This window comes from Prionailurus bengalensis, chromosome D3 (assembly GCF_016509475.1).
Source record: "Prionailurus bengalensis isolate Pbe53 chromosome D3, Fcat_Pben_1.1_paternal_pri, whole genome shotgun sequence".
Classification (NCBI taxonomy): domain Eukaryota; kingdom Metazoa; phylum Chordata; class Mammalia; order Carnivora; family Felidae; genus Prionailurus; species Prionailurus bengalensis.
The window spans coordinates 41,227,053-41,243,954 of record NC_057356.1 but is presented as its reverse complement, the minus strand read 5'-3'; the positions used below and the strand labels follow the sequence as shown (position 1 = coordinate 41,243,954).

Here is a 16,902-nt window from a genome sequence, read left to right as displayed (position 1 = left end):
TATTCAAACATTTATTTACCTGTTGTGTGCCACTTAGAAGAAGCTGTGCTTAGAAGAAGCCAGACTTGGGGCACCTGGGTGACGCAGTCGGTTAAGCGTCCGACTTCAGCCAGGTCACGATCTCGCGGTCCGCGAGTTCGAGCCCCGCGTCGGGCTCTGGGCTGATGGCTCAGAGCCTGGAGCCTGTTTCCAATTCTGTGTCTCCCTCTCTCTTTGCCCCTCCCCCGTTCATGCTCTGTCTCTCTCTGTCCCAAAAATAAATAAACGTTGAAAAAAAAATTTTTTTTTTAAAAATAAAATAAAATAAAAAAAAAGAAGAAGCCAGACTCCACTCTCCCCTTGAGTAACTTCCAATCTAGTCAATATTTTTCTACCATGAAATCAGACCCCGTTTGCATGGGGTACTGAGGAAGCATATAGTATACCTAACCCAGATGTAGTGTGTGTGGTATGGGGAGATGTATGAGGTGATTTTTAGAAAGGCTTCCTTGAGGGTTCCTGAGTGGCTCATTCAGTTAAGTATCTGACTTCAACTCAGGTCATGATCTCACAGTTCATGAGTTCAAGCCTATGTTGGGCTCTCTGCTGGAGATAACACCTGAACTGAATTGGGAAGTATAAGGAAGAGTTATCTTGGCAAGGTTAGCGGAGTCAGCAAACAGCATGATGCCCTGTGGCATCAGAATCTTTTCATATGGCTGCAGGTTAATAGCAAGGGATAGGGACACATAGCAACAGATAAAGACTCAAGAGAAAAAGTATAGACTAGATGATAAAGATTCTTTTCTTATTTAAAAGTTTGGACTGTATCCTAGAAGTTCCAAAAAGCCCTTAAGATTTTTAAACAGATAACTATATTTCAGAAAGATCTTGTTTTTGGTCATGTGAAAAATGGATTGGAAGGGAGCAAAACAGATAAGGATCTTTGGCAGCAATGTGGTGAGAAGTTATGAGCTGAATTTAGAGTGTATTAGTGGAAATTCAAAGAAGTAGGTGGATTCTGACTACTTAAGTAAATAAGACTTGATGAAAGAAAAGGGATACATTCACAGTGTCTGGCTTGAGCAATGGGACAAGCAATAGTAAAACTCACTCTGAAATAGAAGTTGCCAGTCAGGAATGGAAATGGTATGCTGACCTGTTGTGTCCATGGGGTATGCAAGTGAAAATATCTACTAATCTATTATGTATCTGAACCTCAGGATAAAATAATGTAGGTTTGTAATGTAGATTAAGTAAAACTCAGTATGTATTGTGATTGAAGCCATAAGGGTAGATGAATTCACCAAGGAAAAATACATAGGAGGAAGGGAGCACCAGCATCTTGAAGGACGAAGGTCCCTTAAGAGAAGCCTAAAAGAGACTGAGGACTAGCCAGAGAGATCAAGAAGATAGAAGCTGAGAAAGGAAGAGTCAGGAAGGAATTAACAGTGTCAAATGCAATAACAGGATTTAAACATTTCTGTCAGATTCAGTAACGGCAGTCACTCGAACTTTACCACAACCAAATTATTTGACTTTATTTCAATTTTGTAGGTGGTACATTATCCTTTTAGCCAACATTGTTGAAAAAGTGGGCTCATTGACCATATGAATTTCTAGATAATTAAAGTCTGTCCTTATTTTTGTTGGCAGTCCCTTATAAATGTTCCATACTTCTGCCTTGCTTAGAGCTATGCACTATTTTTCTTACTTTTTTTTAATGTTTTTTTTATTATTGAGAGTAAGAGAGATAGAATGTGAGCAGGGGAGGGGCAGAGAGAGAGGGAGACCCAGAATCTGAAGCAGGCTCCAGGCTCTGAACTATCAGCACAGAGCCCAATGTGGGGCTTGAACCCATGGACTCCGAGATCATGACCTGAGCTGAAGTCGGATGCTTAACTGACTGAGCCACCCAGGTGCCCCTCTCTTACTTTTTAATGTAGCTCTCAATAGACGTGAACTTTTTCTTAATGGTTCAGCATAATTTATGGACATGACACCAATGTATTCTAAAACAATAAATTAACAAGTTGTCTAGGGACCAAATGTGTTCCTATCAATTCCAAAGTGATCTTTTTCGCAATATACACTATTACATTCCTAAGAAAAAAAATGTAAGGTAAGACTCTTTTTTAAGAAAAGGTAGTAAAACATGTCTTTCTAAGGGCTCTCTCTCTCTCTCTCTCTAAGTTTATTTATTTTGGGAGAGAGAAAGCACAAGCCAGGGAGGAGCACGGAGAGAGGGAGAGAGAGAATCCTAAGCAGGCTCTGCACTGTCAGCACAGAGCCCAACACAGAGCTCAAACTCATGAACCTTGAGATCATGACCTGAGCCAGAATTAAGAGTCAGACACTTAACTGACCTAGCCACCCAGGCGCCCCTCTCTCTCTCTCTCTTTTTTTTTTTAATGGAAAAAAAACAGACTACAGAGTTTCAAAATTAAATTTTGGTTTGAAGTTGTCTACCCTAATATTTGTTTATCTATACAGTAGGTATAGTACTAAAATTTATATTTCACTGAGAAAAATTTAATCTCTGTTTTGTTCCAAAAGTAATGAGGTTTTCTCTTCTACTACTTCAAACACTTTCCTTAGTACATTATTTCTTACATATATTTACCACTATTGTTAAAATTAAAAAAAGTAGTTCAAAGAAAGCAGCTGTTTTTGCCCAATAAGACAATACTGGTTTTTAATCCTGGTCACCTTATAAAGTATGTTATCATTATAGGCATAATACAATAGTTTCTTTGTCAGGTTTTAACTATTTTACATTTTTAAAAATCTGTATTTTACACACCTACATATGTAATTTTTAATGTGGAATGGACAGTTCAGCATGAGCAGTAAACATTGTCTCCTTTTTTAGCCCTATTTCACCATATTTTTGCTTTGCCTTGCCTATCTGTACTCTCTCATCCTCCTTATCCTCTACAGAATCTCTGTCCTGTGTATCAAGGAGAAACATAGACATTTATAAGAAGTAGACTATAGTGGTGATCCCAGAAGTCTTTGAACCTAGAATTTGGTAAACCTATATTTTAACCCTGGATTTGCCATTGCATACCTGTGTGACCTCAACCTGTTATCTAACCTCTCATAGCCTCAGTTTCCTTATTAATAAAGTGAGGTGTTGTTGGACTACATCAGTGAATCTGAAATGAGTTCCTTCAACATACATTAACGAATATATTTTTTCTCTCAAGCACTATGTGGGAAAGGGGAGGTTATGAATCTCTGGACCAGGTGAACTCTTAAGTTTAGCTAGCTAAAATTAGCTGTATAAATACTGTTTATTTGGAAGATCAGGATAAAAGAAGAATTTTTTTTTTTTAAAGAAGAATATTATTTAGGAAATGGGTAAGCAGTGATCTAATGAGGGCCAGAGTAGGCCATAGACCAGAAAACCTTAGGGTACTAAGAGAGACAGAGATTGAAGAATGATAGCAGAATGTAACAGCTCAATGTAAACATTTATCCATCATCTTTTTTTTCTGAACTTATTTTTATTCCGCATGCCACCTCTGGCTGGTAGTAGCCTTCTGGATCTATGTTGAGATAGACACTGAGCCTGCATCTGCTCATGAGGAAAAGGTGTGATCAGTTTTCACTGTCTTAATTGGCTGTAGAAAGAATAAATGTGCCACACATTTACTCTCCCTGCAATAAGACGTGATGAAGTGCATGGGCTTGTGAAAGCTGTTTTCATTTAGATAAATAAAATGTTAGTGAAGAACAGAAGCAACTACCTCTAAAACCATTTAGTATAAAGACAAATAGAGCTACATATCTTAGTACTCCCTAGAGAGCTACTGTATTACAAATTGGAGTAGTTGAAATTATTTCCTGATTCATTAGTAAGAAATCTTAAATGTAATATATATCTACTAAATGCCAAGTACTCTTCTAGGTCCTGAGGGGATGCAGCTGCTTTCATTGAGCTTACAATGAAAGTGAATAAACATGTCAGGTAGTAATAAGTGCTATGAATAGGGGCGCCTGGGTGGCTCAGTCAGTTAAGCATCTGACTTTGGCTGAGGTCATGATCTCACAGTCCATGAGTTCAAGCCCCACATCGAGCTCTGTGCTGACCGCTCAGAGACTGGAGCCTGCTTCAGATTCTGTGTGTCTCTCTCTGCCCTTGCCCCACTCATGCTCTGTCTCTGTCTCTCTGTCAAAAATGATAAACAAATATTAAAAAATAAAAATAAGTGCTGTGAATAAAAATAAAGTAAGAGGATTAAGAAATTTGGGGGGCTACATTTGAGCAAAAGCCTTTCTGATAATGTAATTTGAACAGAGCCCTGAAGGAAGGGATAGAGACCAGGTAATATGGAATTGTTTTACTAAAATATTTTTGTTAAGGGGTACGAGCCTGCTTGGGATTCTCTCTCTCCCTCTCTCTTTGCCCCTACCCCTCTCATTGTCTCTCTCTTTAAAATAAACATTTTTTAAAAAATAAAATATTTCTGTTAAAATAACATTTGAGACTTAAATGATTACATTTCACTTATTTTATTTATTTTTTTTTAATTTTTTTTTTCAACGTTTATTTATTTTTGGGACAGAGAGAGACAGAGCATGAACGGGGGAGGGGCAGAGAGAGAGGGAGACACAGAATCGGAAACAGGCTCCAGGCTCTGAGCCATCAGCCCAGAGCCCGATGTGGGGCTCGAACTCACGGACCGCGAGATCGTGACCTGGCTGAAGTCAGACGCTTACCCGACTGCGCCACCCAGGCACCCCTACATTTCACTTATTTTAGATAAATGAAATGTTTTATTTTTTAGGGGCTCCTGGGTGGCTCAGTCAGTTGGTTAAGCATCCGACTTTGGCTTGGGCCATCTCATGGTTCATGGGTTCAAGCCCCACATCAGGCTCTGTGCTGACAGCTCAGAGCCTGGAGCCTGCTTCACATCCTGTTTTTCCCTCTCTCTCACCCCTCCCCGGCTCGTGCCCTCTCTCTGTCTCTCAAAAATAAAAACAAGAAGAAATGTTTTACTTTTTAAATTGATAAATCCAGGGGCGCCTGGGTGGCTTAGTCAGTTGAGCATCCGACTTTGGCTCAGGTCATGATCTCACGGTTTGTGAGTTCAAGCCCCACGTCAGACTCTGTGCTGACAGCTCAGAGCCTGGAGCCTGCTTCGGATTCTGTGTCTCCTTCTGTCTCTGACCATCCCCGCTTGTGCTCTGTCTCTGTCTCTCAAAAATAAATAAATAAATGTAAAAAAAATTTTTTTTGAAAGATAAATCTAAAGTTTGTGTTGTTTTCATGATTTCTCTGCCTGGCACTTTAAAAAGTAAATTTTAGTTTATACCTAGATATGGATTCTTGTTCCGAGCTATTTGGAAATGAGAAGAACATTAGGAAGAACAGTAAGATAAGAACAGATAAGAAAGAACAGTAGGATATTGCTTACTAATTATAGTTTTTAAATTACCCTACAGATTGTGAATAATATCTTTCATTCTTATATACCAAATTACAAAACTAAAAAAAATACGTATAATTTTTGTGTAAAATTGCAGATGCCAGTTGAAAACCATATGGAATAGGGCTATTTGGTTTACTTTAACATTTATTTTGGTGTTCTTACAGATTGAAACACAATTATCTGAGTATCACAAGTTGGCCAGAAAATTAAAACTTATTCCTAAGGGTGCTGAAAATTCCAAAGGTTATGACTTTGAAATTAAGTTTAATCCTGAAGCTGGTGCCAACTGCCTTGTCAAATACAGAGCTCAAGTTTATGTAAGTAATCATGAGATTAATTAATCTTCAAAAGATTTTTAAATGATATGATTGATGTTTATTTATTTATAACTAATAGTTTAAACATCAGCCTGTTCATGACTGAGGTCAGAGCATGGAAATAAAACACTAAAACCTTTTATCTTCCATCTTTTTGATAATTAGAAATCTATTATACTTTTCTCTTTGAATTACAAAGCCTTTTCTTCCTTTCTACCTACTTTATCAACTCAACTATCCAATAGAAACTTTGATTACATTTAAAATACACACCAGGATTATAAAGAGAAAAATTACCTGACTCTTAATCTTAAATTGCTACTTGTCCCAATAGAGACAGATATAAATAAATAATTGCTATATATGTACTTCATTAGAAATGTTTACAAGATATGGTATTGATCAATTCTTGCCAGAATTAAAGAGAAAGAAAAGTTTCTACAGAAATGGTGAACCTGGAATGAAGTCTTAAAAGATGAGGTATTGGGGCGCCTGGGTGGCGCAGTCGGTTAAGCGTCCGACTTCAGCCAGGTCACGATCTTGCGGTCCGTGAGTTCGAGCCCCGCGTCGGGCTCTGGGCTGATGGCTCAGAGCCTGGAGCCTGTTTCTGATTCTGTGTCTCCCTCTCTCTCTGCCCCAAAAATAAATAAACGTTGAAAAAAAAAATAAATTAATTAAAAAAAAAAAAAAAAAGATGAGGTATTTATTGGGATGGTCTGTGGGAAAGAGTTTCAGGTACAAGGACACACACGAAGGCATGAAATATAACAGGACATTAAGTAACACCAGTAGTCAATAATGAAAAGTGTGCACCTAATTTTTAAATATGTCCAAGGATGTAATTTGGAGAAGAAAATTTTTAAATCGTTCTATTGCAACTTCTTAGTTATTCACAGATATTAGTATTTTAGTAGCCCCCACAGAAATGTCAACTTTCAAAATACTTAGTTTTTGAATAAAGAATATCAGAGTATAAAGCTATGCATTTTTCCCTTGAGAATCATTCATTCAATACATTATTTATTGAGTATATATTAAGTTCCTTACCAGCTAGGTGCTAGAGATGAAACACCCAGAAAGATACAGTTGCTACTTTCCCAATGATCACAGTTTATTTGGTGAACAGACTGTGATTAAATAAAGTCAGACTCATTTTCAATAGAAAAAATCCACCCAGTAAACATTTAATCTTTTACTGAATTGTTTCTCAAGCAATAGCTGGGTAGGCAGGTAGACAGACACTAGTGCAAGAAAATAAAACCTGCATCAAATCAGTATAGGAAGGATTACCCAATACAAAAAGAATGCATATTCTTGGAAAAGGGGAAAGTTTTTCTGTGATCTTTGGACATAGTTTTACATAATAATAGAACAATAGAAATAGAAATAGCATCCAGAAGGTGCAACCCAACCGTCACAAATAATATTTGGAGAAAAGTTCTTAGATTAAAAAGGCATTGCATCTTTCAAAGAAAAAGAGCAGCCAAAATTAAAACTCTGCAATTAATAACTTCAAAAGACCTACTAAAAACATAACAACACAAAATTTTCTTTTGGTGATGAAGATGATTTGGAACAAGAGGTGATGTGGTTACACAACATTGTACTAAATGCCACTAAACTATACACTTTAAAAGAAGTAGTTTTATATTAAATTCATTTTAACTTAATGATTTCAGTTTAACCATTTTAAAGTGAGTTTGACCTCAAGTAAAAAATAGTGATGGGAAACTATTAGAATAGAGGACAAACATAAGGAATGCAAGCAGATTATGAGCTTCAAGACTGGTGAACATGTGGAGAAGTAGGGAGAGTGGCACACCCAGAGGGCATGGAAGCTCTGCATCCCTTTCCGAGTACCTTACGCTCTGCATCTCTCCCATCTGGCTGTTCCCGACTTTTATCATTACTTAAATAAACTGGTAAACATCTGCTTATTCTGGACACCCATCTTGCTTTTTTTCACGGAACAACCTCCCCTGGTTATCTCTCCGCAGTTGTATTTCAAGATCTTCCCAGTTCTTTTTGCAGCCTCAGACTCCTCCATGTGTAACTTATTCAGTCATTCCCTGCTGGTGGATATTTGCTGTGTTTGAAGTCTTTTCTATTATAGTGGAGTTCCAATGAATAGCAAAAAGAAGAAATACAAGCAGATAATTGTGAAACTAAGCAGTTGAAAAGGATTAAGAGAAAAATACAAATTGTTTTCAAGAAAGATACTGCATTAAAATAAGTATACTTATAAAATGTTTAAATAATAGCAGTGAATCTCCAGAATGGATAAAGCAAATCTAAAATTTTCCAGGTATTGAGAAGCAAAAGCAAGTTGCATTCTACAGTTAGAAAAATTACATTGAAAATTAGTTTTATTGTCTTATTTCTGATGTATTGATTTAGTTTAAAAATATCATAGCTTCACTTTTTTTTCCTCCAAAATTGGCTCCTTCTATTGCAATGTGTAGATGCCTCATGAGAAATTTTGTAATTTCACATATTGTATGGATCTCCTAATCCTATGTCTTTTGTAGGTGCCACTTAAGGAACTGTTGAACCAAACTGAAGAAGAAATTAATAAAGCTCTAAATAAAAAAATGAGCTTAGAGGATACTTTAGAACAAGTAAGTAACAAAACAGTTATTAAAAGCAAAGTAAGGGGCGCCTGGGTGACTCAGTCGGTTAAGCAATGACTTCGGCTCAGGACATTATCTCGCGGTCTGTGGGTTCGAGCCCCACGTTGGGTTCTGTGCTGACAGCTCAGAGCCTGGAGCCTGCTTCGGATTCTGCGTCTTCCTCTCTCTGTTCCTCCCCTGCTCATTCTCTGTCTCTCTCTCTCTCTCAAAAATAAATGTTAAAAAAAAATTTTTTAAGTAAAAAAAATAAAAGCAAGAGTAAGATATTTAACACTTAAATGTGATTTGTAATTTTTAATTGTTAAGGAATGAACTTTTAATAAGATATTATGGAAAATGAGAGTTGGGTATACCCTTGACTTGGAAACATTTGAAGTAATTTTTTAAATAACTTAAACATTCTAGGCTTTACATATCATTGATGAAGTGATACAAAACTGAATAAATTTCCCTTGACTTTAAATGGAGAATTTCCTCCTTCAACTTGAAATAATTTAATATCCTTTTTTTTTTTTAAGTTTTATTTTTATTTAAGTAATCTCATACCCAGTGTAGAGCTCAAACTCACAACCCCAAGATCAAGAGTCGCATGCTCTTCCAACTAAGCCGGACGGGCACCCCTTAATATCCCTTTTTGTGCTTAAAGGAATTTGACATGGCTCCCTTAAAAGTAGATATATATCATTTGGGGCTAGAGGCTAAGTAGCTATGATAAATTAAGAGATTTTTATTTATCAAATTTTTCACTCCGCACCATGAAATTCAGGGGAACTCAAATGCCTATAAAAGTCTATTTCCAAAAGTAAGTTTCAGAAAGTTCCTGCTTCTAAGATACTTGAAACATGATATGACCAATATCTCTCAGAGAGAACAGTACTATTGATTTGATAATCTTTAAATATTGTTATACTTGATTAAGAAAAGTTAAGAAGCTACTTCTCAACTGCAAACAAAAGGTATTGTTTATGTGACACCAAATAATTGAAGGAAAACCCCAGTTAATTCGTATCTTCAAGAACTATTGTGGCATTTCAAGATACAAAATCCTATCTTTACCTGGAATAGAAATTTTTTTTCTCATCTGGAAATAAAACCTATGCATTAAACGAATAATTATGCAAGTAACCCACGTTTTTTACATGTTAACAAATTGTATCAAGATTTACTTTGTATTAGAATTTCCAATCAAAAAAATAGTAAACTTTGTAACATTAGATAAGTGGGCAGTTTCATGATACTACTGTTATTATAATTTGGGGTTTCTGTAACATCACACATTGGAAAGAAGGAATTGGGACTGCTTTAACAGGTACTCCACAGATGTGACTTGTTATTCAAGATGAAGCCTTCCCTTAGCTTCCTTCAGTTTGATTTCTCTCTTCTGTTGGAATGGGCACTAAACCTATAGATTTTCAAACTGAATTGAAACTTTTTAAAACTTTTTTTAATGTTTATTTATTTTGAGAGAGAGAGATAGAACAGGGGAGGTGCAAAGAGAGAGCATTCCAAGCAGGCTGTCAGCACAGAGCCCAGCACAGGACTCGAACCCACAAACCACAAGATCATGACCCAAGCTGAACCAAGAGTTGGACGCTCAACTGACTGAGCCACCTAGGCACCCCAGACTTGAAACTTTTTAAGGGCTATAAGCAGGAAATTTAGGGGGGTGAACAAAATGGGGATTATAAGATGCGTACTATAGGCTAGGCCCAATATTAATATTCCAAAGGTAAATATAACAAGTTTATATGAAATATAAACTACCATTTGGAGAAAAAGACTGACCTGCAGTTATGCTAATCAGATTTGCATTTTTGCAAAACCCCTTTGGGCATAGAAAAAAATGACTTGTGGGGAAGCAACTAAAATTGTTAAGAGGTTAAACCAAAGTACAAATAGAAGGAACTGGACAGGTTTAGGAAATGTTGAGGTAGAACCCAAGCATTTTTGATGGACTTTTAAAGCTAAGAGAGAAAGAAGCACTGACAGTGACTTCCATTTTCCGGGTGCGGGTAACCCTGCAGAGAAAAAAATGAGTGCATGTGACCAGGAGAGTACTAGAGATGTTGAGCTTACTGTTTACAGAACATAGACCTCCAAAAGGAAGCTGAAACAATAGATTCAGAACATAGGGGAGAGATCAAGTCTAAAAATATACATTTCAGGGTCTTTACCATATACGTGATACTTTGAAGCCAGATGTGAGTGATATTTCTTAGAATATGTAGAGGAAAGTGGCAGAGGATTAAATCTTGAGAAATAGCACCACTTAAGCAATTCAAGGAAGGAGATTATGGGGAAATTATGGGGAAAACTCTTAGAAGTGGACAAAATAGTTGGAGATCACTGGAAGAGAAAATGCTATAAAAGCCAAAAGCCAAAGTAGGGAAGACTTTCAAGAAAGTCCTGATTTTAACTCGACTACTTATTGTAGTGTTAGTTTTCTCTCTCTCTCTCTCTCTCTCTCTCTCTCTCTCTCCCCCCCCTCTCTCCCCCCTCTCCCCCTCCCCCCTCCCTCCTCCCTCCCCCCCTCCTCCCTCCCCCCCCCAATATCATATACACCTTACACCTATACAGTGGTATATATACATTATATCAAAACTAGGGGAAAAAAGAAATGATTAGTAATATCATATGCTTCAGCGACTGAAGATTAAACTATTTCTTAAATTTGACAATTTAACCAAATTAAGATGGCATAAGATAAAATAGCTATTTGACATAGTAATGACTAAACGTAAATTAATGAATTAAAATAATTAAACAAATGCTAAAATTTCAACTGGGTAAATTTGAAGATCTAATTGACTTTACTCAGCAATTCATGAATTGGGCAGTATTCCATTTAACAATTAGAAACTCTAAAGGACTACAGAAAGGAAAACAATTTTTAATACAGAACAAGAAAGTCACACACATACACACAAAAGGATCATTTCAGGCAAGATTTCACCTCCCTTTGAAAGACAAAAGGGTCTTATGAGGTGGATTACCTCAGTGGTGCTAACCAGAAACTCCAGACTGACCTGTTAAGATTATATTCCTGGGGAAGGTTGAAATTGCAGTTAGGTTGAATAAAGTCAACCTTAAAGTCTTTTAAGTCCCTTAAAGTCAACCTTAAAGTCCCTTAAAGTCAATCTTAGTTCCTTAAGAGTGTCCAGTCATATATGAGTCTATGCAAACCTCTCTCAAATATGAAAATCCAATCAAAGCCTTGATAATATACCCAATATTTCCAATTGCGTGTCTTATTACAAGGAGACAGATTGTTAATGAACTTATACAAATAACTAACTGTATTATCATGAAAAGAATACTCAAAAGAGTTTCCAAAATCTGGACCAAGTAGAAAAAGTAAATGTTTCATCATTGCTTATAAAGATATACTTTAGGAGTGTCGGGATGGCTCAGTCTTGGTTAAACCTCTGACTCTTGATCTTGGCTCAAGTCATGATCTCATGGTTTGTGGGATGGAGCCCTGCCTTGGGCTCTGTGCTGACAAGCGCAGAGCCTACTTGGGATTCTCTCTCCCTCTCTCTCTCTGCCTCTCCCCCACCCAGATACATAAACTTTAAACATATATATATATATATATATATATATATATATATATATACACACACACACACACACACACATATAACCAAATTGTTGTAAATCCTACATATCTTAAGACAAAGGTGTCCTTAAATCTGGAAAAGCAAAACATTAGACAACAGCATTTCAAACAACAAATCATAAAAAGTTATCATCCTCCTCAGTTCATTCAGTTCCATGTTACTAATTCTTATTATACTTGAATACAGTTTACTGTTAGTTTTGGAAATTCTTACCCAGTTCAGTTTTATGATCATAAAGTTATCAGAAATCTGTACTTGTCAAAAGCCCTTTCCTTACATCTCCTTGAAGATGAAGTATTTTTGCAGGAAACTATTGCAGAGTATCAGGGTAAAACAATAACAGTCTGTGAATGACAAAAGACTTGTAAAAATGTCCATTGTTGAAATCTGATTAAAGTTCACTGTAATGGAATTGACAAGGAAAGTTGGTTATTTCAGTAACATGGAATATTTTAAGATAATAAGTGAAATTATGACTGATAACACTATACCAAGATATATTAGACTTTGGGAATTTAGTACAATTTCTAGAAAACATATATTTACATAAATACAATAGAAAGAAAGCTTAGTCTTCTTACTTGACAATACTTCCCGCATAATTTAACATATCAAATAAGCCTAATTAGTTTAGCATCTCTTCTTTTTCTGGAGAGATAACAAGTCTTTTGGGAGGTTCTAGAAGCCCTCCAGAAAATCTCAAAGTTAGTTTGAGGTTGAAAAGTTAGTTCGCTTTGGAGAAGTTTGTAGGAGTATCAAGAGGTTTTAAGATACTTTGTCAAATAAGATCATAGGTCACTGTGAAATAATACTTAGTTATCCATTTAACTATGGTGACAAAGACTTCACAGACAAATACAGAAAGTAAAATAGTTATAAGTAAAACTTAGCTCTTCTAGTAGAGAATGCTCAGCTTTCTTAAGTAATCAAAGACCTGATAAAAACAACACAGGAAATTATTTTAAGAAAACAAAATCTTTGCTTTCTAGGCAGATTACTTTTTTTTTTTTTCAATGTTTTTGTTTATTTTTGGGACAGAGAGAGACAGAGCATGAACGGGGGAGGGGCAGAGAGAGAGGGAGACACAGAATCAGAAACAGGCTCCAGGCTCTGAGCCATCAGCCCAGAGCCTGACGCGGGGCTCGAACTCACGGACCGCGAGATCGTGACCTGGCTGAAGTCGGACGCTTAACCGACTGCGCCACCCAGGCGCCCCTAGGCAGATTACTTTAAAAGTTAAGAAAAAAGTTTGCTTAAATTTCTAAATAAGAGTGGACCAGTAATGTAAGAAAACTTTGCTCTATTAACAGAAAGAAAACCACATTCTAAGTTTGTACTAGCTTATTTTTTATATTAAAACTCTTTTACTTAATTAAATTTATTCTTTTTTTTTTTTTTTTTTAATGTTTATTTGAGAGAGAGAGAGAGAGAGAACAGGGGAGGGGCAGAGAAGGAGGGAATGGAATCCCTAGACCCTGATCCGGGGCTCAAACTCGCAAACCGTGAGATCATGAGCTGAGCCAAAATCAAGATTTGGACACTTAACCGACTGAGCCACACAACAGCCCCTAAATGCATTCTAATCAGCCAACCCTGACCACACATAGAATGTGTTTCCCTTATTATTTCTAGCAATTTCAGTTACACATAGTAGAATTTTTAACCCTCGGAAACTTTTAATTTCTAGTGAAATCTAAGTAAGAATTTATAAATTGTCTTTTCCATTACCATTATATGAATTAGCAGACTAATAAATACTTTTTTATGACTTTAAGAAACATGTGCTTTCTCACAGAAGATTTGTCAGAGCAGCATAACACATGTTTACTAGTAGACCCACATAGCTTTATAGTTCCTCTGTAAAAGGAAGTAAAAAGTGGATAAACCGATATTCAGTAATTAATGTTTCAGTATTTTATCTTATTTGGAAATAATATGAATAGTGAATGAATTTAACGCAACTCATCGTTTAACTTAACCTAGCAAAACTTTAAAGTTCCAGGTTAAAAAAAAAGATTTGGGAAAACTATTTAAAAATTCACCTAAAAACTTTTTATCTAATTTACATCCATTTAATATACTTGTTATTTACTGTGTTTATTTTGTAACATTTTTAAAGTTTATTTATTTATTTGGAGAGAGAGAGAGAGATGCAGAATGCCAAGCAGGCTCTGTGCTGAGACTCTAACTCACAAACCAAATGATTATGACCTGATTGAGATCAAGAGTCAGATGCTTAATTGACTGAGCCACCCAGGTGCCCGTTTACTATGTTTAGTTTACCCACCAAAAGTTTATTAAACAAAGTCACCCATCAGCCCAAGCTAATTTTTCTTGCTGACAAATTTTGTAACAGATAACATTAACTCATTTGATTGATAAACCCAGGTGGAATAAGACTTGTATGTAAGTATTTTATTCAATGTTGATAACTCTTAAGGAAGGTTTATTTTAATTAAATCAACAAAGTTAAGCTAACTTAAGCACTTACGTGATATGCATTCAGAAAGCATTTGGGTTAGGGGTGCCTGAGTGGCCCAGTCGGTTAAGCATCTGACTCTTGGGTTTTGCTCAGGTTACAATCTCACAGTTCATGAGTTCCAGCCCTGCATCAGGCTCTGTGCTGACAGTGCTGAGCCTGCCTGGGATTCTCTCTCTCCCTCTCTCTTTGCCCCTCCTCTGCTCTATCAAAATAAAAAACTTAAAAAAAAAAAAAAGAAAGAAAGAAAGAAAGCATTTGGGTTAGTTTCTATTATATTTTAACAATTTTTATGAATACTTTAAGCACTTATTTAAGTCCAGTTAAATAGAGCTTTTTTACAGACTAATTTTAGTAAGACCGTCCAGAGGCAGAAAATACCACACATCTATAACACACATATAATAGACACACATAAACATGTAAACAGAGACCTTATAACTTGTGTTTTTCATTTTTTTTCTTGATAAAAATTACCTTCCTGAAGTTGTACTTTAACATGTACATCTCAAAGGCATCAGGAAAGAATACAAGTTACAAGTCATTTAAGATAAATAGAGGAGGTTTGGGGATTGTTTAAAATAAAAATAGATGAATTTTGTATTGTCTCTAGGGCTGCATTTCTAGTTTTGTAAAGAAGTGAGTAAATTTAAAGATCTAACTGGCTTTGTTCAACAGTTCATGAATCAGGCAGCATCCCATTTAACAAACAGAAAAGAGCTTCAAAGGACTATAGAAAGGAAAGTTTTTAAAGGCAGGACAAGGAAGTCATAAACCAAAAAAGAGGATTATTTCAGGCAAAGTCACCTCCCCTTGAGGAACAAAATGGTCTTATTAGGCAGATTATTACCTCATTGGTGCTAACAAATTCCAGACTTGACCTGTTAAGATTACATCCCTGGGGAAGGTTGAAACTGCAATTAGATCTGGAGAAACAAAAACATAGTTATGAAGGAACTTGTCTATTCTTTTTTTTTTTTTCTTTTTAAGTTTATTTATTTTGAGAGAGGGAGAGCATACAAGCAGGGAGGGACAGACAGAATCCCACTCAGGCTCCGTTCTCACAGCAGGACTCAATCTCATGAACCTTGAGATCATGACCTAAGCCAAAACCAAGAGTTGAACATTTAACCTACTTAGCCACTCAGGTGCCCTGGAGCTTGCTGTTCTTGATTACTGGTTGCATTCTTATTCTGTAGGCACCAGATACCATTGAAGATTTTTAAGAGAAAGCAGAACACCTGTGTATTTTTTTTTTTTTAATGTTTCTTTTATTTTTGAGAGAGAGGGAGGGAGACACAGAATCGGAAGCAGGCTCCAGGTTCTGAGCTGTCAGCACAGAGCCCAATGCGGGGCTCAAATGCATCAACCATAAGATCATGACCTGAGCCAAAGTCAGACGCTTAACCAACTGAGCCACCCAAGTGCCCCAACACCTGTGTATTTTAGTAAGCCCACGATGTTGGCATTTTGAAGACTAAGTTAGAGGTACATGAAACTAGAGACACACAGTTAAGAGACCTAACAGTATCCTGAGTGATAAGTAAAGCCTCAAACCAAGGCTATTGCAGTGACAATGGAAAAAAGAAATATAAAGATTGAGACTATGTAATTTAGTGGTCTATTTGGATGTGAAGGTTAAGGAAGAAAGAAATTAAGAATGCAGGTGTCCACCTTTGGTATATGCTGTTAAAGGAAAAGAAAAATTAGCCATGACACTTAATGGTGGTAAGGTAGACTTTATTCAAGGGGGAGCTATTACAAAGAAGTTTTATAGTAGGTGAGAAACATTGGGCTTATCTCCAAGTACAACTGAAAGAAAAACTGGGAATTAATAACCAAGGAGTAGTGTGCAGATCAGTGGATAAAAATTTACTGAGGGAAATGCTAGGGGTAAGGGAGGATTCTGTCTAAACCGACCTAATAGGGTTTATACTGAAGCCAGGTCAAGGTGATCAGATATCAACTGGGAGATGTTGGAGAATGAGGAACCTGATTAGATATTGAGGTTAGGGATTCTGATTAAATTGTCTTAGCATGGTTCTTGCTAAATCTGAACAATATAGAGGACAAACACAAGCCAGAAAGAGAGGTCAGGGGCACCTGGGTGGCACAGTCATTTAGGTGTCTGACTTTAGCTCAGGTCATGATCTTGCAGTTTGTGAGTTCAAGCCCCTGTCGAGCTTTGTGCTGACAGCTCAGAACCCGAAGCCTGCTTCAGATTCTGTATCTCTCTCTCTCTCTCTCTCTCTCTCTCTCTCTCTCTCTCTCTCTCTTTCTCTCTCTGCGCCCATCCCCACTCATGCTCTGTGTCTCTCAAAAATAAATAAATATTTAAAAAAAGAAAGAAGAGTTCAGGAGAGCATGAATGGTTTGGTCAAGAAGAGGATCTTTCAGTGGTGATATTCTAGAACGTTGATAAAGAATACAAGAGAAGGG

General features: G+C 36.6%; 1 protein-coding gene across 1 annotated transcript in view; it reads left to right on the top strand.

Annotated features, from left to right (window-relative positions):
* The window catches only part of NDC80 (NDC80 kinetochore complex component), a 61,694-nt gene that overhangs the window by 25,443 nt on the left and 19,349 nt on the right, over positions 1-16,902 (top strand). Inside the window, exons 12-13 of the mRNA XM_043558407.1 lie at positions 5,582-5,734; positions 8,263-8,352. Coding sequence (XP_043414342.1) covers positions 5,582-5,734; positions 8,263-8,352 — 243 coding nt within the window. The remainder of the gene's footprint in view (positions 1-5,581; positions 5,735-8,262; positions 8,353-16,902) is intronic.